The sequence below is a fragment of the Glycine soja genome, chromosome 11, assembly GCF_004193775.1.
Source record: "Glycine soja cultivar W05 chromosome 11, ASM419377v2, whole genome shotgun sequence".
Classification (NCBI taxonomy): Eukaryota; Viridiplantae; Streptophyta; class Magnoliopsida; order Fabales; family Fabaceae; genus Glycine; species Glycine soja.
Genome location: NC_041012.1, coordinates 28,754,349 through 28,778,888, shown reverse-complemented (window position 1 = coordinate 28,778,888; position 24,540 = coordinate 28,754,349). Strand labels below are relative to the sequence as shown.

At 38.9% G+C, this 24,540-nt stretch overlaps 1 protein-coding gene and 1 pseudogene across 1 annotated transcript; both read right to left on the bottom strand.

Annotated features, from left to right (window-relative positions):
- Window positions 1–21,550: 21,550 nt before the first annotated feature.
- Window positions 21,551–22,099, bottom strand: LOC114373137 (E3 ubiquitin-protein ligase RNF14-like). Its single transcript, XM_028330675.1, has one exon. The coding sequence runs from the start codon at window positions 22,097–22,099 to the stop codon at window positions 21,551–21,553; it is 549 nt and encodes a 182-aa protein (XP_028186476.1).
- A 1,343-nt stretch (window positions 22,100–23,442) lies between these two features.
- Window positions 23,443–24,276, bottom strand: LOC114373136 (annotated as a pseudogene).
- Between the last annotated feature and the right edge of the window lie 264 nt (window positions 24,277–24,540).

The window sequence follows — 24,540 nt, the reverse complement described above, 5'->3', positions numbered from 1 at the left end:
GAACCGGAGTTCTGATTTTGTGCGGAGGATTTCCAAATGTTCCCTTGATGGGGACGAGGAGTTGCATCAGCTACAATCTCGTTCTTGCTACAAGACAACTTGGCTACCCGATGAGAGGGGCACCACTAGAGGAAGAGCTCGCACCTGTCATTTCACAAGGTTTCAATAAGACCAACATGGAGACACTTCAGAAGGTCCGCAAGGCATGGGAGGTGGTACAAAAGAAGGACAAAGAGCTCAGAGGCAGTAACAATGGGCCCATTGGAGGCTACCGTGAGTGGTTGAAAGCCCACGTGCAAGGTTTGGATTAGCTCCCAAGTCTGAGAACCGCTAAAAGGGAGGAAGTTGAGGCAGCGGAGGAAGACGAAGAGGTGCAGGCTCTTAGGACAGAACTCGAGCAAGCTCAAACAGTCAAAGAAAGGTTCAAATCAGTGGCTCTTAGGATCCGAAAGGAGAAGGCCGAACTGAGGGATGTAAATGTAGCTACCACCAAGGCCTTGGAACAAGAGACCAAGAAGGCTCGTAGGGAAGAGCACGGCCGGAACAAGTTCCGAGGGGCTCTGTGGGGTAGTAACAACGAGCTTAAACTCCGGAAGGAGGAAAGGGACCAATCGCGGGTAGACAGTTTGATCTTAAAGGATGAGTTGAAGGCTTGCTCGAGGTCCAAGAGAATTTTGTCTCAGCGTTTATGCGAGACGGAGACCAACATGTTAGCCATCATCAGCAAGTACCAAGAGGAACTAAGTCTAGCCACGGCCCACGAGCATAGGGTGGCGGACGAGTATGCCCAAGTGTACCGGAAAAGGAGGCTAGAGGAAGGGTGATCGACTCGTTACACCAAAAGGCAACCATGTGGATGGACCAATTTGCTCTTACCTTGAATGGGAGTCAAGAACTTCCCAGATTGCTAGCCAAGCCAAAGCAATGGTAGACACCTACTCCGCCCCCGAGGAGATCCATGGGCTTCTCAGCTATTGTTAGCATATGATAGACTTAATGGCCCATATAATTAGAAACCGCTAGGAAGTTTGTATTGTCACTCAGATCTTGACTAGTTATAACTTTCTGAATAAAATGAGTTTATCCCGTGTTTTTACTTCAAAGATCAGTGCGAATCAAATCACTCCCGCATTTTATCTCTAGCATGCGTTCATATCATGCATCGCATAAACATCTCTTCATGGCATCATAATGAACATATCGTTCCTGCAATTATCCGTCATCATATTCCAGCCTCACATTTTGCATGAGTCATTGCATCATCATGCATATGCGTTCAACATGCTTTTTGTTCTACAAAATGCATACCTTTTGTTTTCATGTTCGCTCATGCGTGATCCTTGCATTTTCCTCTACAAAACAAAAACAAAAAGGGAAGCATGAAAATTTATGATACATTCTTGGTTGCATATATTCGGTACCATGAGCCAACCATGTTGGGATCATAAACCCGTTTCGCTTAAAAACAAAATGAGTGAACATGGTACCTAATGCATGGTTAACCAGGAAATGATGTTTCTTCGGGCATCTCAATTTCATAATTACATTTTCCATGCATAGCTTAAAATATGCTCGAGTCATTCATCCCTATGAAAGGTTGTTGAAGTATTGGCAATCAGAATTGCCACTCCTTGGATTATAGGGTTGAATTAAGCTCATGCTTTTCAAAAAACGTTCATCAAGTCAAGTTGAAGTATGGAAGTAACCATCTTGCAAAAATTGGGGCAAAAGATGAATCGAGTTACATCGCTGCTTCTTCTACTGCCAAACACATTTAGGACTATTGATGTCCTTGTTGCTTCCAGTTTCACCTTGACAAAGATGTCATGGACCATGTTGAAAATCTAAATTGATTCAACCCCATATCCTGCGTAAAAATTCGCAATACTTCAATTGTGCATCATTCGCATACATCCATGCTTTTCATTGGTTGCATTGCTCATTGCATTCTTTCCTTGAATGAAAAACAAAAAATAAAATAAAATAATAATAAAAATATATATATATATATATATATAATAAATATAAAATAAAAACGAACTTAATCATTGTTATCAAAAAGAAAAGAACACGCTTTATGGCGCCCTTACCAAACCCGTGTTAGAGCTAGAGTAATGGGTAAAGGAGAAAAGGTGCAAGAGCAGATGAAGGCCGACATGGAGGCCATGAAAAGAGCAAATGGCCACAATGATGGAGGCCATGATGAGCATGAAAAAGATAATGGAAGCCAATGCGGTTATAGTTGCCGCTACCAGCACTGTCCCTAAGGCGAACCCAATGCCCCCATCTGGCCTCAAGCAAATGTATCATCCAACCTCAAATATGGTAGGCAAAGATTTGGGAAGTATGGATGACCACATGATGTGCAAATTCAAAACAAGCATACCTTCCCGCCATATGGCTTGCCTCCCAATGTGGCGTACACTCCCAATGAGGATGTCAATAACTCCGCACCCATACTCATTGAGAGCCAACAACCCCAAAATAGATCATGCACATGTCTCTCAACCCATGGGGGAGGCACATGAAATTCCCCACCACAATCTAACCGACTTCGAGCCTTGCCTCGGATATGCCACTGAAGGGAAAGCAGTTGGTGGTATACCCATGCCAAACACTTTGGAGGGCCCTCAGTTTCACCCACAACCACAACCCTTGCATTTTGCGGTGGGAAGAGCCCCTCCTGCTATGCCTGAAAAGGGAAAGGTGGATCATCTAAAGGAAAGGCTCAGGGCCATTGAAGGAGGTGAAGATTATGCCTTTGCTAACCTAGAAGAGTTGTTCCTAATACCCAAACATGGTCATTCCCAAGTTCAAGGTGCCAGACTTTGAAAAGTACAAGGGGACTACTTGCTCCAAGAACCATCTAAAGATGTATTGTCGGAAGATGGGGGTATACGCAAAAGATAAGAAACTGTTGATACATTTTTCCTAAGAAAGTCTTAGTAGGACAATTGTCACCTGGTATACTAACTTAGGAACCTTCCCGAGTCCATTCTTGGAAGGACCTAATGGTTGCCTTCGTTAGGCAGTGTCAGTACAATTCTGATATGGCTCCGGATAGGATGCAACTACAGAACATGTGCAAAAAGGGGGCACAAATCTTTCAAAGAATACGCCCAAAGATGGACAGACTTGGCAACTCAAGTAGCACCCCCAATAACAGAGAAAGAGATTATCACAATGATAGTAGACACGTGACCGGTGTTCTACTATGAAAAATGGTGGGTTACACACCTTCAAGTTTTACAGATTTGGTCTTCGCCAACGAAAGGATCGAAGTGGGTCTGAAAAGAGTCAAATTTAATCATCCTGCTTTGAGGAATGAGAAAACTGGGGCAAATGAAGAGGATGAGAAGGAGGGAGAAACCCATGTTGTGACTGCCATTCCTATACGGCCAAGTTTCCCACCAACCCAACAATGTCATTACTCAGCCAATAACAAACCCTCTTCTTACCCACCACCCAGTTATCCACAAAGGTCATCCCTAAATCAACCACAAAGCCTGTCTACCACACTTCCAATGACGAACACCACCTTTAGCACAAACCAAAACACCAACCAAGAAAGGAATTTTGCAGCAAAAAAGCCTATAGAATTCACCCCAATTCTGGTGTCCTATGCTAAATACTACAATGGTAGCCATAACCCCAACCAAGGTTCCTCAACCTCCATTTTTCCAAGGGTACGGATCGAACACAATGTGTGCTTATCATGGAGGAGCCCCGGGGCATTCCATTGAGCATTGTATGACCCTGAAGCGTAAGGTGCAAAGTCTAAATTGATGTGGGCTGGCTGAAATTTGAGGAGAATCGCTTGTGAATCCTAACATTGACAAACAACACCACACATGGGGCAATTTTGAAAGATGTTGTTAGATGTCTCTAATGACTCATCAGGATTTTCAAGTTTATGCCATTATTGTAAACCATAATTACAAATGCTAAATAATGGATGAATTTGACATCCTTGTCTCTCATCCTTTCAGAAACACATCTTTGCTTATTCAACTTCCACCGGAATGTAAGTGTAGGCCATTGGTTTGTTTGCTCGAGCGACATGCGCTCCTAAGTGCTGACTTCCAAGACTGTTCAATCAGAAATTACTCACCTTGCATGTTGGTGGGGGTGCCGTAAAACAACGAGTAAAGTTCAAAACAAATAAGTTTAAAAAAAAAGTTCAAAAAGAAAAAGAAAAAAAAAGCATTTGATTGACTGTGTTTTCAAGACGTTCATGTGACCTCATTCCGGAAAGTTTGTCTTTTTAGAGAGAAGTGAGTTATCAAGAATAGGATGTTGGACAAATGGCCTCAGAAGGGAGGGGTTGAATTAAGATACAAAGACTATTCCCCAATTAAACTTTCACTCTCTCTTTTTGGATTAACAATGCACCCTTAGAAGACAATTCAAAATAAACTTCTTTAAAGCAAAAGATAAATAGCAATAAATAAAAGAAGTTTAAGGGAAGAGAGGAATGCAAACTTGATTTATACTGGTTCGGCCACTTCCCGTACCTACGTCCAGTCCTCAAGCAACCCACTTGAGATTTTCCACTCTCTTTGTAAAACTCCTTTTACAAAGTTGAACCACACAGGGACAACCCTTCCCTTGTGTTCAAGAATCCTCTACAACAAGAGACTCTCAGCCTCTTAATCCCTTTTCAGAAGTAAGAAGAAGAGAAGAAGAAATCTCTCATGAAAGAGATAGATTGTACAATGAAGATCAATCAAAATTCCTTATTGAATATGCAAGTGGTTGACCAAGGAATCTTTTTGAGAGGATAAGACATTTCAGTTCAGAAAAACTCTCTTAATCTTTTGAGAGAATAAAACTTTTTGGGCAAAGAAAACTCTCCTTAAATTCGTGTTTCCAAGTCACATATAAATAGACCTTTGATGGCCATTCATAAAACATTTGAATAGATGTGACTCTTCGAAATTATTTTCTGAAAATCCCCTCTGGTAATCGATTACAAGACTTGTGTAATTGATTACAGGCTTTAAAATTTGAATTAAAACGTTCAATAAATTGTTGCTAATCAATTACCATCCATGCGTAATCAATTACACATTATAAATTTTGAATTCAAATTTCTAGTGACTGTTATAAACATTTTCAGCTGCTGGTAATCGATTACCAGAGAGAAAATCTCAATTTGGAATGATAGAATTCTTTGGTCAAACCTTTTGTTTTTTCAATTTGGAAACTTCTTCCTAAAGATTCTAGAGATCAGCTTGATCATATATCTTGATTTTCTTGGATTCTTGTCTTGAATAAAACTTAGAAGCACTTGATCCTTTAGCATCATCAAGACATCAAAACATCTTGCTTCTACATAGGTGTCATTTGACTTAATCCATCAACTGAAAAATCCTTCAACTATTTCTCGTCCTTGAAAAATTCTTTTTGCGAGAATCAACCGCTTTTATTATTTCTTCCTTGCTACAAGGTTATGAAGACAAAACAAAGATGGATACCTCAAAGCCCTACACTGGGGCAATGAGGGGCACCGTGCATGAACCTCAAGTGAATCTAGGGGCAGATTAGAAGTTCTCACCCAATAGGTTCCCAGCTGTAAGGTCATGACAAAAGATAACAATTGGTACCTCAAAGCCTTACACTGGGGCAATGAGGGGCATCGTGCATGAGCCTCAAGTGAACACAGGGGCCGATCAAAAGTTCTCACCCATCGATGTTTTTAAAATAGAAAAAGGGGGGGAGACAAGCCCTGGAATTCAAACAGAACGTACACTCTAAGGGAGTTCCCGGAGAGATTTGCAAAAGATAGGATGAGGTTGCATGAATTATCACCTCTTTCAAAAGGACAGTCAATCTGTGTTTTCCAAAAAAAAAAATTTCAAAATCATAAAATAAGGAAAGAATGTCATGAACATTGTACAAACTTTCCATTACATTGCATTGTTTCATATGAAGTCCGCATTTACCAAATTTCACAACAAAGGTTGCATGCATCTGCATCCTTAAACATCATAGATTTCCAACATCTAAATGTCCAAATCTTTTGAATTTGGGATCACCGGCTCCCTCGATGAGTCGATCTCTTGCTTTCTCATAAGGATGGACCCTTGGGTACTAGTACCCTCATCTTCAGAGGACTGCACGTCCTCGCCTTCAGAGGGCTGCATGCCCTCACCTTCAGAGGACTTCACGTCCTTACCTTTAGAGGGCTGCACGCCCTCACCTTCAGAGGACTTCACGTCCTCACCTTCAGAGGGCTACACGCCCTCGGCTCCGAGGACTACATGCCCTCATCTTCAGAGGACTACATGTCCTCACCTTCAGAGGGCTACACGCCCTCGCCTTCGTAGGGCGACATGCCCTCACCTTTAGAGGACTGCGCGTCCTCGCCATCATAGGACTACACTGCCTCGCCTTCAAAAGGTGACACGTCCTGAACTTCAGAGGGCTGCACGCCCTCGCCTTTAGAGGGCTACGCGTCCTCACTTTCAGTGGGCTCCACATCCACACCTTAAGATAATTTAAGGTCCTCTACCCTTAATGCTTAATCGAGACTTGCGCTCCCGGTTAAGGGGCTAGCAATTTCCCTTTATCAGTTCTTTTTCCTGGGCCACCCCCTGATATTGGAGGAGGGCCAACTGTGCGAGCACAACCAGAGAGGGAGGCTATCACGCAGCTACTATGCATACCGGGGCAAGATTTCACCCGTGCCGCTACAAAGAGACAAGTGTGGATCATGCGCACCAACATGACCACTCTTACACAGATATGGATGACGTTGCTACTTAGCAATGTTCTTCCCAGTGACCGCAATGCCGATCTCCCCCTGCGGATGTATCAGTTGGTTTGTGTCGTCCCGACATAGGTAAGTATGCATATGGTTCAACTGATTTCTTATACCATCCACTATTTGCAGGGATCGTGCTCGCAAGACTCCCAGTGGACCCGGAGAAGTCCAACAGGGTCTTGGGGTTTCCAGCTCTGATTACGTGCTTTTGTCAGTTCTACGGAGTGCCTGTCACCCCCGACAAGGTCATCAGGTCCCCTACCTATCAAGCCTTCATCAAGAAGTACTGTGCCCCCAGGCAGGCGCAGGGCGAAACACCACAACAGCCTAGGGATGGCTGGCAACGGGCAACAAACGCACCGCCACCACCTCTAGAGTTCATCTCTGCTCATCCACAAAAAGGTTAGAGCATTCCATACGACACATGGCCGACCAATAGGTGACCATATTCCAAAGCCAAAGGTAAGCAAAGTACTAGGTCCGTCACCGACAAGTCATCATGCGTCCAGCTCAAGACGTTAAAGAAGCGCTACTAGGAGGCAAAGTTGATCATGATCCTAGGAATTTAAATAAATCAAGCACAAGCTCGAAAGGTAGTCATACCTCACAAAATATATATATGTATGTTTAGGTAGAAAATACCTTAGATATGCATGTATGTAAACAAAAAATACCTCACAAAATATATATGTATGTTTAGGTAGCAAGATACCTTGGATATGCATGTATATAGCAAAATTACCTCACAAAAATATACACATGTTTAGGTAGCAAAATACCTCATGGAAGAAAAGAAAAGGAAAAAACAAAAACAAACAAGAAAAAGAAATAAACAAATGATAATGATAAAAGAAAAAGAGAAAAGAGAAAAATAAGTTGTCTAGCTGAAAAACCAACATGCTTTTGAAAAGAGATGACTTCCAACTTTTCTTTGAAAAATTTACTGATCATGACTAGTTTTTGAAAAAAAATGTGTATACACCTGAAGGGTGAATGCTGTGAAAATTTTTCCCGAAGACCCAAAATGGACTCGGATAAATGCACAAATTGATAAAAGAAAATATTTTTGGAAACATTGGGTTGACTTAAAATAGAGGAAATGAGTCATGAGCCCTAGCATCACATGACCATAAAAGTTTGACACTTGAGTGTCCGCATAGGTGCATGCATGACTAGTTTTGCATACAATTTCCAAATCATCATTGTTGCATTTGTGTCATGGAAATAATGTGGGACATCCCCTTTTATCCTTGAACTAAACCAAACCCTGACATATATCATGTCCAACCGTGCTACAAGCCTTGAGCTAAAATCCCAACTTACCATAAACCTTGACCCAAGGTGAGAATGTCAATCCTTACCCTCGGAAGAAAAAGAGCGGGAGAAAGCAAAAAAAGAAAAGAAGGAAAATTCCCAAATCAAAGAGTGGGAGAAAGAAAAGGAAGGAAAGAAAATTCCCGATCAAGGATCGAAGGAAAACAGAGGAAATGTGCAGAAAGGTCGTTGGACCTGACGATATCTGAACAATACAGAATTGTCACCAAATAAACAAAAAGAAGGAAAGGAAACCACGACCTAAAGTGGTTTTCTCCCTTGGATTGCCAACCAAAATATTGTGCGTCGGTGACTTGTTTGCCTCGAGTAAAACAAAAACAGAAAAGAAAAAGGCCAGAAAACTCAAAGCCAAATTTCCCACCAAAAGAACCCATTCCCAAGAAAAGTCCTATTGATCCATGATCGCGCATGTAATCTTAGATTTGATAGGAAATGATTTGCAAAGTCAAGTCATGACATATCTATGGTTCGGAATTAGGATGAAACACTTACCTGTGTGAGATTGATACACTTTGAGTGATTTTCTTCTATTTTTGTTGAACCCAGTGTTTCCTCTAAATGGTCATTTAGAAACGAAATGCTAACATCCAAAATCTCATTTGAGGTTATGGGAGGATTTCATCAGCGTACTCTCCTTCCCCGGTAGACACATTGTTTTTCTCCCAAAAAGCATATGTTGCTCTAATCATTTGGAATATTTGTTTCTTTACTAAAGCATGTTCGCATTTTAGTGAAGAAAACACCGAGACTATTTTTAGTCTCACAAGTTATCCAGAACTACGTAGGTATGAATTCCTCATTTGAGGATACGTAGGAGCAAGAGCCTCGCTTTTGTCGGCCGCCCCACAATTTCTGTCATACTGACACTGGAGTCACGTGACATGCGGAGATACCCAAGTGGTTGTCCGCACTTTCAAAACTTTCTTTTGCTATCTGTAAAACAAAAAGCTTGATAGCATGTAGAGACTAACGTTGTCTTCTGCACCCTTCGTCAATCGCGGCCCAACAAGCCCGTTGACACGCGGAGATTTACGTCATCTTCCGCGCTCACAAGATCTGTCATACTGACATTTGAGTCACGCTGACGGGCGGAAATACCCGAGTGGTTATCTTTATAAACATTCTTTTGCTATCTGTAAGACACAAAGCCTGATAGCATGCAGAGATTAACGTCGTCTTCTGCACCCTTCGTCAATCGCGGCCCAACAAGCCCGTTGGCACGCGAAGATTTACGTCATCTTCCGTGCTCACAAGATCTGTCATACTGACATTTGAGTCACGCTGACGGGCGAAAATACCCGAGTGGTTATCTGTATAAGCATTCTTTTACTATCTGTAAGACAGAAAGCCTGATAGCATGCAGAGACTAACGTCGTCTTCTGCACCCTTCGTCAATCACGGCTCAACAAGCCCGTTGACACGCGGAGATTTACGTCATCTTCCGCGCTCACAAGATTTGTCATCCTGACATTTGAGTCACGCTGACGGGCGGAAATACCCGAGTGGTTATCTGTATAAACATTCTTTTGCTATCTGTAAGACAGAAAGCCTGATAGCATTCAGAGACTAACATCGTCTTCTGCACCCTTCGTCAATCGCGGCCCAACAAACCCATTGACACGCGGAGATTTACGTCATCTTCCGCGCTCACAAGATCTGTCATCCTGACATTTGAGTCACGCTGACGGGCGGAAATACCCGAGTGGTTATCTGTATAAACATTCTTTTGCTATCTGTAAGACAGAAAGCCTGATAGCATTCAGAGACTAACATTGTCTTCTGCACCCTTCGTCAATCGCGGCCCAACAAGCCCGTTGACACGCGGAGATTTATGTCATCTTCCGCGCTCACAAGATTTGTCATCCTGACATTTGAGTCACGCTGACGGGCGGAAATACCCGAGTGGTTATCCGTATAAACATTATTTTGCTATCTGTAAGACAGAAAGCCTGATAGCATGCAGAGACTAACGTCATCTTCTGCACCCTTTGTCAATCGCGGCCCAACAAGCCCGTTGACACGCGAAGATTTACGTCATCTTCCGCGCTCACAAGATCTGTCATACTGACATTTGAGTCACGCTGACAGGCGGAGATACCCGAGTGGTTATCCGTATAAACTTTCTGTTGCTATCTCTAAGACTCAAAGCATGATAGCAAGCTGAGTGGGTAAACACACAGATTCATATTCTGCGCCCTTTATCATTCAGGAACAAGCAAGCAGGGTGATAAACGCGTACCCCTTTATCAGTCAGGAACAACAAGCTGAGTGGATAAACCTGCATATACATGTTTTGCGCCCTTTATCATTCAGGAACAGCAAGCTGAGTGGGTAAACGCGTAGAAATAGATTTTGCGCCCTTTACCATTCAGATTTCGCAAGTTGGGTGATAAACGCGCAGAGACAAATTTTGTGCCCTTTGTCATTCCGCACATCTTTTTGCCACCCAGAGGCGATCGTGTCCAACAAAATGCGGAGACAAATTATGGTCATTCTGCGTCTTGTATCAACCGAGAGGAACAAATTCGACAGTATCGGGATGATGTGTCGGTACTGATCATTTTCAGATTTTTGCAGGTTCCGCTGACAGAAAGGTTCACTGGCCGAAAGGTGTTTCGCTCGAATGAAATTAGTGTATTATCTTTACTTCCCTTTTATCTCCAATAAAAGACAAGTAAAGAGGGGCAACTTTCATACCCTAATTTCGTCTGGGGACCTTTGCTTGGTGGCATGCAACTTTCATTTAACCATTTTGAGGTACTTGGCACCCATCGTCAGGCAATTTGTGAAGTTCCGTGACATGCCAGAACTCAAAAGGAAGCATCGTTACACAATTCGTGAGGTTCTGTAACATTCTGTAAGTCAAAAAGGGGATGATTATGTAATCTGCAAGATTCCGTAACATTACGGAAAGAAAACAGGTATCGTTACGAAATTCGTAAGTTTCCATAACTTTACGAAAAAGAATCACCAAAAAAAAGGGGCAGGGGGGTGTATTTAGCAGAAATGGGGTGCAAATAGCAACCAGGCCCACTTGGCCCCTCCAGAAGATTCCTCCAGAAGGCGGTTGCTTCTGGAGGAAGTCACCTTGCTCGCCTGGGCGAGCTAGGTGGAAAGCATCTCCCCCATTTTCCTATAAATAGGGGGAGAAATGAAGTGGAATTTCGTTCAACCCTCCTGGTAATTCAAGGATCACTTGAAATTAGTGAAAAAAATTGGTTCCGTGAAGAAAATCCGAGCCGAGGCACTTTCGTAAGGTTTTCGTAACATTTCCGTGGGGATTTTCGCAAAGATTTTTAGTCGTTCTTCGACGTTCTTCGTTCGTTCGTCATCGTTCTTCGATCTTCAACGGGTAAGTTTCCAAATCAAGCTTTTCAATTCATTCTATGTACCCGTGGTGGTCCCCATTTGTTTTTACGTGCTTTTTATTTTCATTTTATTTACTTTCCGTACCCCCTTTTGACGTGCTTTAGTCATTTGCTTAAGTCATTTTCTCATCTAATCAAAAAATAAAATAAATTTCCACCGATCATTTAAATTGTAATATCCGTTAGTTTCTGTTAAAATGAAATTCGACCGTTCGGTCATGCTGTAACTACGTTGGAAGCCAAAAAAAAAGAGGGTAAAATAATAATATAATAATCAAAAATATCTTTTAGTAAAATAAATCAAAAAGAATCAATCGGACATTTTCCTTTGGGATTTCTCTTTCTTAATCGAATCGACTAATAACCAAAGTGAAACTAAGGCTAAAATCAATTCATAAACCAAACTTTTGACGTTGCCTAAAAAATCCATTTTCAAAGGTCCAAAGCCTTGAAATGGTCTTTTCCGCTTTTATCAATTAAGTGTAAATTTCAAAAGGGGCTAAAATCAACATGTAGCTATATTACCTCTTTCAAAAAAATAAAGAGAACATTAAATGGTCCAATGCCTTAATGTCTTCTCTCTTTTCAAAAGAATCGAAAGTTTGTTTAATGGTCCGACGCCTTAAATGACCTTTCATTCAATAAAAACATGTCTTGCAAAAAGAATAAAGACAACTTAACCAAACACTTTGTTCACAAAGAACTACGTATGTCTAATTTCCTTATCGCAATTAAGGAATACGTAGGAGCAAGGGAAACCCCCTCGTCGACCACAAAAAGATAAAAAGTATAAAAAGTACAAAAAGAAATAAAGACGTAAAAGGGAACATAAAAATTGAAGTCATGTTTGCACATTTAATTAAAGGTTGTCGTCTCTTGTGACGGACGCGTGGGGTGCTAATACCTTCCCCGTGCATAAATACAACTCCCGAACATTTCACTTAAAGTTCGTAGATCACGTCTTTTCTGTTTTTTCCGACGTTTTCCTCAAATAAACGTTGGTGGCGACTCCGCGCGTATGCCTTTCTTGAAACACGCACCCGCGAGTCACGCGTCGCCCTCCCGTCGAAGGGTAGGTTGCGACAGTAGGGACGATCGAGTGCAATGGCGTAGAGAAGTGTCGTGGTTGTCCAACTTTGTCGCTTCGAAGACACTGAAGTTTGTTGACGCTTCTGTTGCCTTTTCTTTTCTTTCTGAATGAAGATCTTCAACTTGTGTCATGTTCTCTAAAAGAGAGAAAAACTTATGTACTTTCTAAAAAGAATTGTTGTGATCAAGAGACTATTTTTCATTTTGATGATTAACTATATGTGTAAATCTCTTTTGCATATCTTGTATGTAGTCGTTTTGATTCATTCTAAAAAGTTTATATTCATGTGTGAGGGAGTTTATTCTAGATCTCTTTACATCAGTTGTTCCTTCATGGGTTACTTGTAATGTATCCCACATTCCTTTTGCATTCTTACAATTTGAGACTCTAAAGTATTCATTCATGCCTAATGCAAAAGTAATTATATTTTTTGCCTTTAAGTTATATTATACCATTCTTCTTTCCTCTTCATCCCATTGTTCCCTGGGTTTTTCTATAGTTGCATTTCCTACTATCATTGTAGGGATGTAAGGACCAATTTCAATGGCGTCCCAGATGTTTAAGTCTATAACCTCTATGAAGATTTGCATACAGGTTATCCAATAATGATAACCCACACCATTAAATATAGGAGGCCTATTAATGTAGTTTCCTTCGGGAAATAGAAAGTTTGATGAGACTTCTAAACTTTCTAAACTTTATACAAGAATCAAGCATTGATACCACTTGTTGTACAAGTGGCTTCAATAACTTAAGAGAGGGGTGAATTAAGTTTTAAAATTTTCTTACTAACAAATTTTAGTCCCCTTTTAAATGATATATGATAGGCTCAGAATGAAGAATAAGAAAAAACAATCAATTTAATAATGTTCTTTTAAATGCACAAGATAAAGTAAAATGCAATAAAATAACTGAGATAAAGGAAGAAAGAAATGCAAACTCAAGCAAACCACTTGAGATTTTTCCTATCTTTGTAAAACTCTTTTACAACTTCTGAACCACCTAGTGATTCCTCTCCCTTGGGTTTAGGATTTTCACAATTCAAGAGACAAACAGTCTCTTGATCCCAACAATTATTTTTAGTAAGTACAAAAGTTTTTGTCTCTTTTAAAGAAGATGATACAAGTTAAAGATCTTAGAAGAATACTCAATTAATTTGCAAGTGTTTGGATAATGATTTGTTTCTGAGAGAATAAGACAATAAGGTTATGAAAAACTCTAAAGATTTCCATAGACAAGTCACATATTTATAGGCCTTTGGTGGTGTTTTTAAAAACTTTTGAAAAGATGTGACTTTTAAGAATATTTTTTAAAATACTTTCACTGGTAATCGATTACAACTTCTTGGTAATCGATTACATAGTTATACATTGAGGGGTCATGACTTTTCATTTTGAATTTCTGAAGCTTCGTTACTGGTAATCGATTACAAGAAAGTGGTAATCAATTACAACTTTTAAATTTCAAATTTTAAACTTTGTTGCTCTATAGTAATTTGCCTCTAGTAATCGATTATAATGCTAGGTAATCGATTACCCAGTGAAAAAATACTTATTTTAGAAATGATAAAATATTTCAAAACTTTTTATAATCATTTGAAAATCATGTTTTTGAGGTCAAACCCTTTTAACCAATAAAAGATTCTTTTAACAAAAATAAACTAAGTCTTATCTTTCTCTTGATCTTGAATTTTGACTTGAAGTAATCTTGTGTTGCTTATATCTTGGCATCATCAAAATGTTCATACACATACATTCACAAATTAATATTCTTAGTAGTGTCTCTACCGCTGAGCCTTCATCCTTCTCCACTTGGGTATTGTTAAGTATGTCTGCTACCATTTGGTGAAAAATATCCACTGACTGTTTGGTCCTACACCTGGTTATAGGTCCTTATATTTGGGTAGTTTTAAGATTCTCATCACAAAGGCAAAAATTTAAAAAGATTAGATAGCAAAATAATAAACAAATTTTAATAGGTAACAATATGAAAAAGGGTATATTACAAGTGTGTGTGAAAAATATATTTAAGCCAAATAATTAATTATTTCATAATATAGAAGATTGATATAACACTGACATTTTTAATGAAAAATGAATAAAATGATCAAAATAATTTTTTTTGGAAACATAAAAGAATAAAATCATACTTTTAAAACTTATGTATCAAAATGAAAATTTGGAAAAAAATAAAGAAAATCGAAATAAAACTTTTTAAAATATAAAAAACTATAATAAGAATTATAAAACTTAATCAATAATGATGTATTACGAACATATAACATTTAGTTTCCATGTTACTCATTATTTTCATCTAATCGTTTTAAATCCTAGCCTTTATAAATGTCATTTTATGATATAATGTTAAAAAAATTAATTTTCATTCATTTGAAAACTACTGTAAAAAACAATTACACATAATTATCCACATGTACTCTCATAATTAACAATTATATGAACTTATTAAATTATTCCATCCCGTACGTCTTATATGACTGACATTTACAGATAGTCTAGCTTAATAATTTTGTTCATTTTGACCATTTTAAAATACCAATTATAAACAGTTTTACCTTTGTTTTCGAACTATACTCTAAACCAACATGATATTCTTTTATAATTATCTAAATATAACTTAGTCAAATACGGAGTGATATATTTTTTATCACTATAATTTGTGTTATAAAACATGGGTGTCTTTTAGTCATATTTCAAAATTATCCCTTGCACAAAAATACTGGAAATGCATGTGTTTTCTTAATGGAAATGTGTTTTCTTAATGAAATCTTGTTGCCGTTGTTGAGTTGGAGTGAAAAAAATAATAACGAAAATATGATTCTATTATTGTGCATAATAAAATCACATTTTTGTTATTACTTTTTTCCACCTCTATGTGCGTAATGAAAATACGATTTCATTGTACACTATACAACAACAAATCATATTTTTATTGTTTTTGTAACCCTTCCTCCCCTTCCTTGGAACCCTCTCCTTGTTGAAATATAAACTTGATTTGGGCCCAAATTAATTATTTGGTTCCTTGGACTTAGTTATTTTGGGCTTAAGTAATTATGGGTCATGTTTCTAGAGAATTCTTGTAGTGTTTGGAGTGTCTAGATATTTCTTATGGTTGTAATATTCTCTAGAATACTCTTTGGATCTCTAGAGTTGAGAACTCTCTAGAATTAGTGTGTCTAGAGTTCTCCTTAGAGTAGTATAAATAGAGATGTAATCCTACACATTTGTATCAAGCAAAAATACAAAGTTCTCTCCTCCATAAAGAATTCTCCTTCCTATCAAGTTTCTATTCAAAGTCTCCAATATTCCTAAACACTTTTCCTAAACATAAAAGCCTTATTTCCAACAAAGTGGTATCAGAGCTTCAAGATCCTCAAAAGATGGCGAATGGAGGTTTTCCTTTCCAAATGCCGATGCTCACAAAGAACAACTATGATAATTGGAGTATCAAGATGAAGGCGCTACTAGGAGCTCAAGATGTGTGGGATATCGTAGAGAATGGCTTCGAGGAGCAAGATGAAGCCTCGCTAAGCCAAGGTGTAAAGGAGACGTTGAAGGAGTCAAGAAAGAGAGACAAGAAAGCTCTCTTTCTCATTTATCAATCGGTGGATGAAGATACATTTGAGAAGATATCCAACGCAACGACGGCCAAAGAAGCATGGGATAAGCTTCAAACTTGCAACAAAGGAGTTGAGCAGGTAAAAAAGATTCGTCTTCAAACTCTTAGAGGTGACTTTGAGCGTTTGTTTATGGAGGAGTCCGAGTCAATTTCTGATTATTTTTCTCGAGTATTGGCCTTAGTCAATCAACTTAAAAGAAATGGTGAAGATGTTGATGAGGTGAAGGTCATGGAAAAAATACTTCGAACTTTAAATCCAAGTTTTGACTTCATTGTTACGAACATTGAAGAAAACAAGGATTTAAAGACCATGACTATTGAGCAACTCATGGGTTCCTTACAAGCATACGAAGAAAAACAAAAGAGAAAAATTAAACAAAAGGAGGCTACGGAGCAACTACTACAACTCAACGTAAAGGAAGCAAACTATGCAAATTACAAGAGCCAAAAAGGACGAGGTCGCAGCCAAGATCGTGGACGTGGACGAGGACATGGAGGAGAAGGAAGAGGTGGTTACAAAAACCACTCCAACAAATTCAACAATGGAGAAAGAAGTTGGAATCCACAAGTAACAAGAGGTCGTGGAAGAGGAAATTCATGGTCGAGGTATGACAAATCACAAATCAAGTGTTTCAATTGCAACAAGATTGGTCACTATGCATCCGAGTGTAGATTCTCGAAGAAGGTTGAAGAGAAAGCTAACTTTGTAGAAGAGAAAGGCGGAGAAGAAGAAACTTTGCTACTCGCGTGCCAAAACAAACTTGAAGAGAAAAGAAACAAGTGGTACCTCGACACTGGCGCAAGCAACCACATGTGCGGCGATAAAAGCATGTTCGTGGAGATCAATGAAGCGGCAACTGGCGATGTCTCATTTGGAGACGACTTAAAGATACCAGTCAAAGGCAAAGGTAAAATTCTCATACGTTTGAAGAATGGGAGTCATCAATTCATATCCAATGTCTACTATGTGCTTAACATGAAGAATAATATTTTGAGCTTGGGACAATTATTAGAGAAAGGCTATGACATCCATTTGAAAGAACATAGTCTTTTCTTAAGAGATTGTAGACATAACTTGATTGCTAAGGTGCCTATGTCAAAGAATAGAATGTTCCTCTTGAACATTCAAAATGATGTGGCAAAGTGTCTCAAGGCTTGCTATACCGACTCTTCGTGGCTATGGCATCTACGGTTTGGGCACCTCAACTTCGACGGTCTAGAATGTTTAGCGAAGAAGGAGATGGTGAGAGGCTTGCCTAGCATCAACCACCCAGACCAACTTTGCGAAGGATGTCTAATTGGGAAGCAATTTCGTAAAAGTTTTCCAAAGGAATCAACAACAAGAGAAACAAAGCCGCTAGAGCTCATACACACCGATGTTTGTGGACCAATCAAACCCAATTCATTTGGTAAGAATAAGTACTTTCTCCTCTTTATTGATGATTATTCTAGAAAAACCTGGGTTTATTTCTTGAAGGAGAAATCAGAAGTGTTTGAAAACTTTAAGAAGTTCAAAGCCCTCGTGGAGAAAGAAAGTGGTCTTTCCATCAAGGCCATGAGATCTGATCGAGGAGGAGAGTTCACTTAAAATAAGTTCAACAAATATTGTGAAGACCATGGAATCCGTCGCCCACTGACAGTGCCAAGATCGCCACAACAAAATGGAGTAGCAGAGAGAAAGAACCAGACCATACTTAACATGGTGCGAAGCATGCTCAAGAGCAAGAAGATGCCGAAGGAGTTTTGGGCTGAAGCAGTGGCATGTGCAGTTTACCTAACAAACCGTTCCCCAACAAGAAGCGTGCATGAGAAGACACCACAAGAAGCATGGAGTGGAAGGAAGCCCGGGATCTCTCACCTCAAAGTGTTTGGAAGCATTGCCTATACCCATGTTCCAGACAAAAAGAGGACAAAGCTCGATGATAAAAGCGAGAAGTATGTGTTTGTGGGTTACGACTCAAGATCCAAGGGGTACAAGCTCTATAATCCAAATAGTAGAAAGATCGTCATAAGTCGCGACATGGAGTTCGACGAAGAAGATTGTTGGGATTGGAGTGTTCAAGAAGATAAGTATGATTTTCTTCCTTATTTTGAAGAAGATGATGAAATTGAACAACCAATCATAGAGGAACATATTACACCACCTGCCTCACCGATACCAAAGCTGGATGAAACAAGTTCAAGTGAGAGGACACCGCGACTAAGGAGCATTGAAGAGATTTATGAGGTAACCAAAAACCTAAACGACATTAACCTCTTTTGTCTTTTTGGTGATTGTGAGCCTCTAAGCTATCAAGAAGCGGCGGAAAACATAAAGTGGAAAGACGCCATGGACGAAGAAATCAAGTCAATCACGAAGAATGATATGTGGGAACTTACTACACTTCCACGAGGACACAAAGCAATTGGAGTAAGATGGGTGTATAAGGCAAAGAAGAATGCTAAAGGAGAAGTGGAGAGATACAAAGTAAGATTGGTGGATAAAGGCTATAGTCAAAGACAAGGAATTGACTATGATGAGGTATTTGCTCCTGTTGCTCGTCTTGAAACTATTAGACTGATCATTTCTTTGGCAGCCCAAAATGAATGGAAGATCTATCAAATGGATGTGAAGTCAGCCTTCTTGAATGGTTTTCTCGAAGAAGAAGTCTATATTGAGCAACCACTGGGCTATGAAGTAAAAGGGCAAGAAGGAAAAGTCTTGAAGTTGAAGAAGGTGTTGTACGATCTCAAGCAAGCACCGAGAGCTTGGAATGTTCGAATCGACAAGTACTTTCAAGACAAGAACTTCATCAAGTGTCCATATGAGCGTGCACTCTATATCAAAGCGCAAAGTGGAGATATTTTGATTGTGTGTTTGTATGTAGATGACTTGATCTTTACAGGGAACAATCCAAGCATGTTTGAAGAGTTCAAGAAAGATATGTCAAATGAATTTGAGATGACGGATATGGGGCTCATGGCATATTATCTCGGCATCGAAGTAAAACAAGAAGACAAAGGAATTTTCATCACCCAAGAAGGCTATGCCAAAGAAGTCCTTAAGAAGTTCAAGATGGATGACGCCAATCCAGTTGGCACCCCGATGGAATGTGGCAGCAAGTTGAGCAAGCATGAAAAAGGAGAGAATGTGGATCCAACTCTTTACAAAAGTTTGATTGGAAGTTTACGTTACTTGACATGTACAAGGCCGGATATTCTCTATGCTGTAGGAGTAGTAAGTCGCTACATGGAAGCTCCAACCACAACTCACTTCAAGACGGCAAAGAGAATCCTTCGATACATCAAAGGTACAACAAACTTTGGCTTGCACTATTACTCTTCTGACAATTATAACATTGTTGGCTATAGTGATAGCGATTGGAGTGGAGACTTGGATGATAGAAAGAGCACTACTGGTTTTGTGTTCTTTATGGGAGATACTGCTTTCACTTGGATGTCAAAGAAGCAACCAATAGTCACACTATCAACTTGTGAAGCCGAGTATGTCGCTGCCACATCATGCGTTTGTCATGCAATTTGGCTAAGGAACTTGTTGAAAGAGTTAAAAATGCCACAAGAAGAACCTATGGAAATATGTGTTGACAATAAATCAGCACTCGCTTTGGCAAAGAATCCAGTCTTTCATGAAAAAAGTAAGCACATCGATACCCATTACCACTTCATAAGAGAATGCATTGAGAAGAAGGAGATAAAGTTGAAGTATGTGATGTCTCAAGATCAAACTGCCGACATTTTCGCAAAGCCACTTAAGTTGGAAACTTTCGTGAAGCTAAGGAGTATGCTTGGAGTCACAAATCAAGTTTAAGGGGGGATGTTGAAATATAAACTTGATTTGGGCCCAAATTAATTATTTGGTTCCTTGGACTTAGTTATTTTGGGCTTAAGTAATTATGGGTCATGTTTCTAGATAATTCTTGTAGTGTTTGGAGTGTCTAGATATTTCTTATGGTTGTAATATTCTCTAGAATACTCTTTGGATCTCTAGAGTTGAGAACTCTCTAGAATTAGTGTGTCTAGAGTTCTCCTTAGAGTAGTATAAATAGAGATGTAATCCTACACATTTGTATCAAGCAAAAATACAAAGTTCTCTCCTCCATAAAGAATTCTCCTTCCTATCAAGTTTCTATTCAAAGTCTCCAATATTCCTAAACATTTTTCCTAAACATAAAAGCCTTATTTCCAACACTCCTATCAGACCAAAACCTTTTTGCCCCCCTCCTTGTGTTCATAAGTCCAACCTTTCCTCTCTCAAACACTCCCTCCCCCCCCCCTCCCCGCAACCTTCTTTGCAACCCCCTCACTTATTAGGACCAAACCAACAATAAAATTGAAAAACGAGAAATCCAGGTTCTTGACTAGGGGTGATTTGATCTTGATGGGGTGGGGTGTGCGATATGCAATTCCTGGTTCCTGACAACGTGATGTAGTGGTGGAGGAAATGGGATGACGAAGTACTGTAGTGCAACACAGATCTTATGGATCGAGGTTACTATTGTGGGGCAGTTGCAGAGGAAGATGTTTGCGGTGACGGTGGCAAAGTTGTTATGGAGTGATCCTCTTTTTAATCTCTAGGAATTGAACATGATATCAAGATCTTTACAATACTTACACACGTTACTCAACCAACTAAGTAATATCCCATTGGTATCATATTGCATTAAGCAAAGAGAGAAATTATCAAGCATTTGATATGAACAAAGATTTTATCAGCCTACATAAGAGAACCCACCCATCTGAAAATAAGCATTTATAATATATATATATATATATATATATATATATATATATATAGGAGTTTGCTGACATACTCTCATGTTAGAGTATTTTAACAACCTATACCAAATTATTTATACCAAAAATCCAACTTCTTCTTTTGTGATAATAATTTTATTTAAGAATAATATGATATTTTCATGTTTATATTTTAAAATTCATTTATTTCTTTCCTTCACTTATTCTCTCCTCTCCCTTGTCTCACCCAATATAATTTAATGTTTATGTTTTTAAAATTAAAATTAAAAAATATTTAAGAAGAGGAGAGAGAAATAAATAAGTTTTAAAAATATAAATATTAAATTAACATATTATTCCTAAATAAATTTATTATAAAAAAAGTAATTGAATTTTTAGTCCAAATAATTTGATATATCAAACAAATTAAAATACTCTAACAGAGAATGTATCAACAAACTTTTATATATATATATATATATATATATATATATATATATATATATATATATATATATATATATAATACAGTGATTACAATAGTACATAGAATGCAAGTCAAAAGCCATGAAAATAATCAATGATACAAAACACAACCTGCAGATAATGTGTTCACATCCATTAGTTTTTCAACACTATTTCATCTTTGCTCCTTTCTATCTCTTGGAATTCTTCACAACTCATAATTCCATGCCAAGGAACCTTACACCGTGCGCAAAATAGCCTATGACAAGAGGGGCACTCAGCACTGATCACATCTTTTTCTCCATCATTCACCAACAAAACAGAACAGTCCTTGAAGGGACAGTAGGTCTTCTCCAACCCAACAATCAAAGACTCACACCTCACGGTTTCCCATCTAACAATGACTTCACTGGCCAAAATGTTGTGAAAATATTCGGGCTTCAATTCCACGGGACAGTTAGGGTTTGGACACATCACCTTGAGAATGTTTTGGTGCATCTGAGTAGCCACGTGTTTGGATATGCAGTGAGTACAAAAGGGGTGGTTACACTTACCCTCTTTGAACATTTGAGACACTGGTTTGTCATTAAAACATAAACCACAAAGGAATTGTGAGGGTTGATCACTCTTCTTTGCTTCACCGGGATCATGATCAAGGGGGGATTTACCCTTCAACAATTTTTGTTGCTTTGCTTCTGTTTGCATGTTTGCTTTGAAAGCCGTGATGGTTGGGACTGGAGTTACGGGTTTTATGATATCTTATGTTGTTCGTGATTGTGACGCTGAGTGTGTGCAGTGCAAGCTGAATGTGATATGCAGATGTCATGGACTGAGCCCCTTGGACGGGTAATTATACATATTAGAATATTAACACACATTAACACGGGTAATTAAACTTATTAAATATGATATTAATGTCATGCGCGTGCCCAGTAATTAAACTGATTAATTTTTTTTTCTAACCATGAAGTTGTAATAAGTAGTCAGTCATTGATTAATCTTCATCGGAATGCGTGCATACAATATAGGCATTCTTCTCCCAACATATATAATTATTTTATATGTAAGGATCAATTAAGATTTGAGTTCTCAAACTTATTAAAATATGATATTAATTAATATTCCATTAAAAAAGTCAACAATTTGTGATGATAAAAATAATCATTTTTTACCATTAAAACCACCACACAAAATATATTTTTAACAGTTAGACTCAACTGCTAGAAGTACCAACGACAGAAACAATTTGTTGTGGTTTTAAGATCAACATTGGTAAATTCGTCAGAAAATTTGTGGAGGTTAAAAATCACAACAAAGTTCATTTTTTTCACATTTTTTTCTTTTTCTAGTGGGTAAAAAACAGCCACGAAGTGTGTTTTTGCATTTTTTCCCCACCAAAACAATATTTTTTTATATAAAAAACACATTAATCTTTCTCTAGTTTTTATATAATTTTCCTTTCTCATTTATTCCTATTTACACCACAATCTTCAAAATGATTCATTTTATCCTATAATTATACTTTGCACCAATAAGCCAATTACATTTTTGATAGAATTAGAATTACACCACAATAGTCACAATATGCTTTCTGAAATACAACATAAACATATGGGTGGCAATTTTGTAAATATTGTGAATATTGTGAATTAGAATTAGAATTACACCACAATATTTACAAAATGTAATTGACATTTTATCCTATTCACAATATTTACACCACAATCTTCAAAATGATTCATTTTATCCTATAAATAAACCATCACAATATTTTTTACGACGCAGTATTTAAGACGGTTGTCTAATAATAACTGTTTTTGTTTGTATAACAGTGGCAATTTTATAAATATTGTGAATTTTGTAGCGGACCCGTCTTTGAATTTGAGCAATTTTAATTTTATACATGGCTCGCGTCCGTTCTTCTTCACGCTCGTTCCTCTTCTTCTTTGCGTCTGTTCCCCTTCTTCTTCTTCTCTCTTCTTCCCTTTTCCCTATCTCCACCTTCGCCCCAACGCCACCTTCATGTCCGTTCCTCCGCCCCCATTCTCCTATCCTCCAGTGGAACCATAAAAAACCCAAACCCCCCACCTCTCTACAGACTCTACCAGAGAACACGCCACCAGGTCCACCATTGCCCTCCCCGCCTCCCTCTCAAGCATCAAATGCTCGTTGCTCGTCCTCGGAAAAATCCTGTCCAAGGCTTCAAAGTAAACCCTAAACCACCTCAAACACTCTTCAAACCCTTTGACGAACTCAAACCCTTCCAATCCAATGTCCAAATCAGCCTCCTTCTCCATTCTGGCTTTGATTTCCTTCATGACCTTCTGTGCGGTGGTGGCGGCGGTGACGAAGGAGCATGTTTTGTGGGTTGATTTGAAGGAGCATGTTTTCTTTGAAGCTGAAGCTAAGGTTTTGTAGGTTCGATCCCCGGCTTGGGTGATGTGGCTGAAGAAGGTTTGGAGGAAGTACGAGGCTAGTTTCTGGTCGGTGTCGTCGTAGGGGGAGCTGAGCTTGTTTAGCATCCACATGAGTTGTTGGAGGCGGGTGGTGTTCTTGTAGACAACGACACGTGCGGTTTCGAGGAGGATGTCTCGAGCCCACTAGCCGGAGGAGAACTCGAAGGGGAAGGCATCATCGATGCCGGTAGTGGAGGAAGGGTGGGGTTGATAGGGATAGTAGTGCCTGGAAGAAGACGAGGATAAGTCTTCTTCATCCATGAAAAAGTTGAAGCATTCTTCGTCGTCTTCTTGTGGGTAGGGATAGTTTTGTTCTTGTCTGGAGGATCGAGAGCTGCTGCTTGTGGTGGAGTTGTTGAGGGATTGATGATCTTGATCAGTTTGGTGATGTTGGAAACTACTCACTACTCTAAATGTGGTATCCATTTAAGGTTATTAACCCTTCGCGTCACGAGTTACTTCCATGTAGTATACACACATATATCTATTCTGAATGTCCTTTCAAAGTTGTTAATTTGTAGATTTAATTTGATATTAACTTGCTTGCTAGCAAGTATTTCAGAAGATTAACAGGCTTGGATATAAAAGGCGAGCTTTCAGAAGATATCGGGTTACTGTTTGAATTGGAGACGCTATAGGTCTTTAATTTATTGCATTCAGCATGCTTCTACAATAAATTATTTATGATTT

Coding starts and splice junctions, on each gene's coding strand:
- LOC114373137 (XM_028330675.1), bottom strand. CDS start 22,099: ATGCAAACAGAAGCAAAGCAACAAAAATTGTTGAAGGGTAAATCCCCC.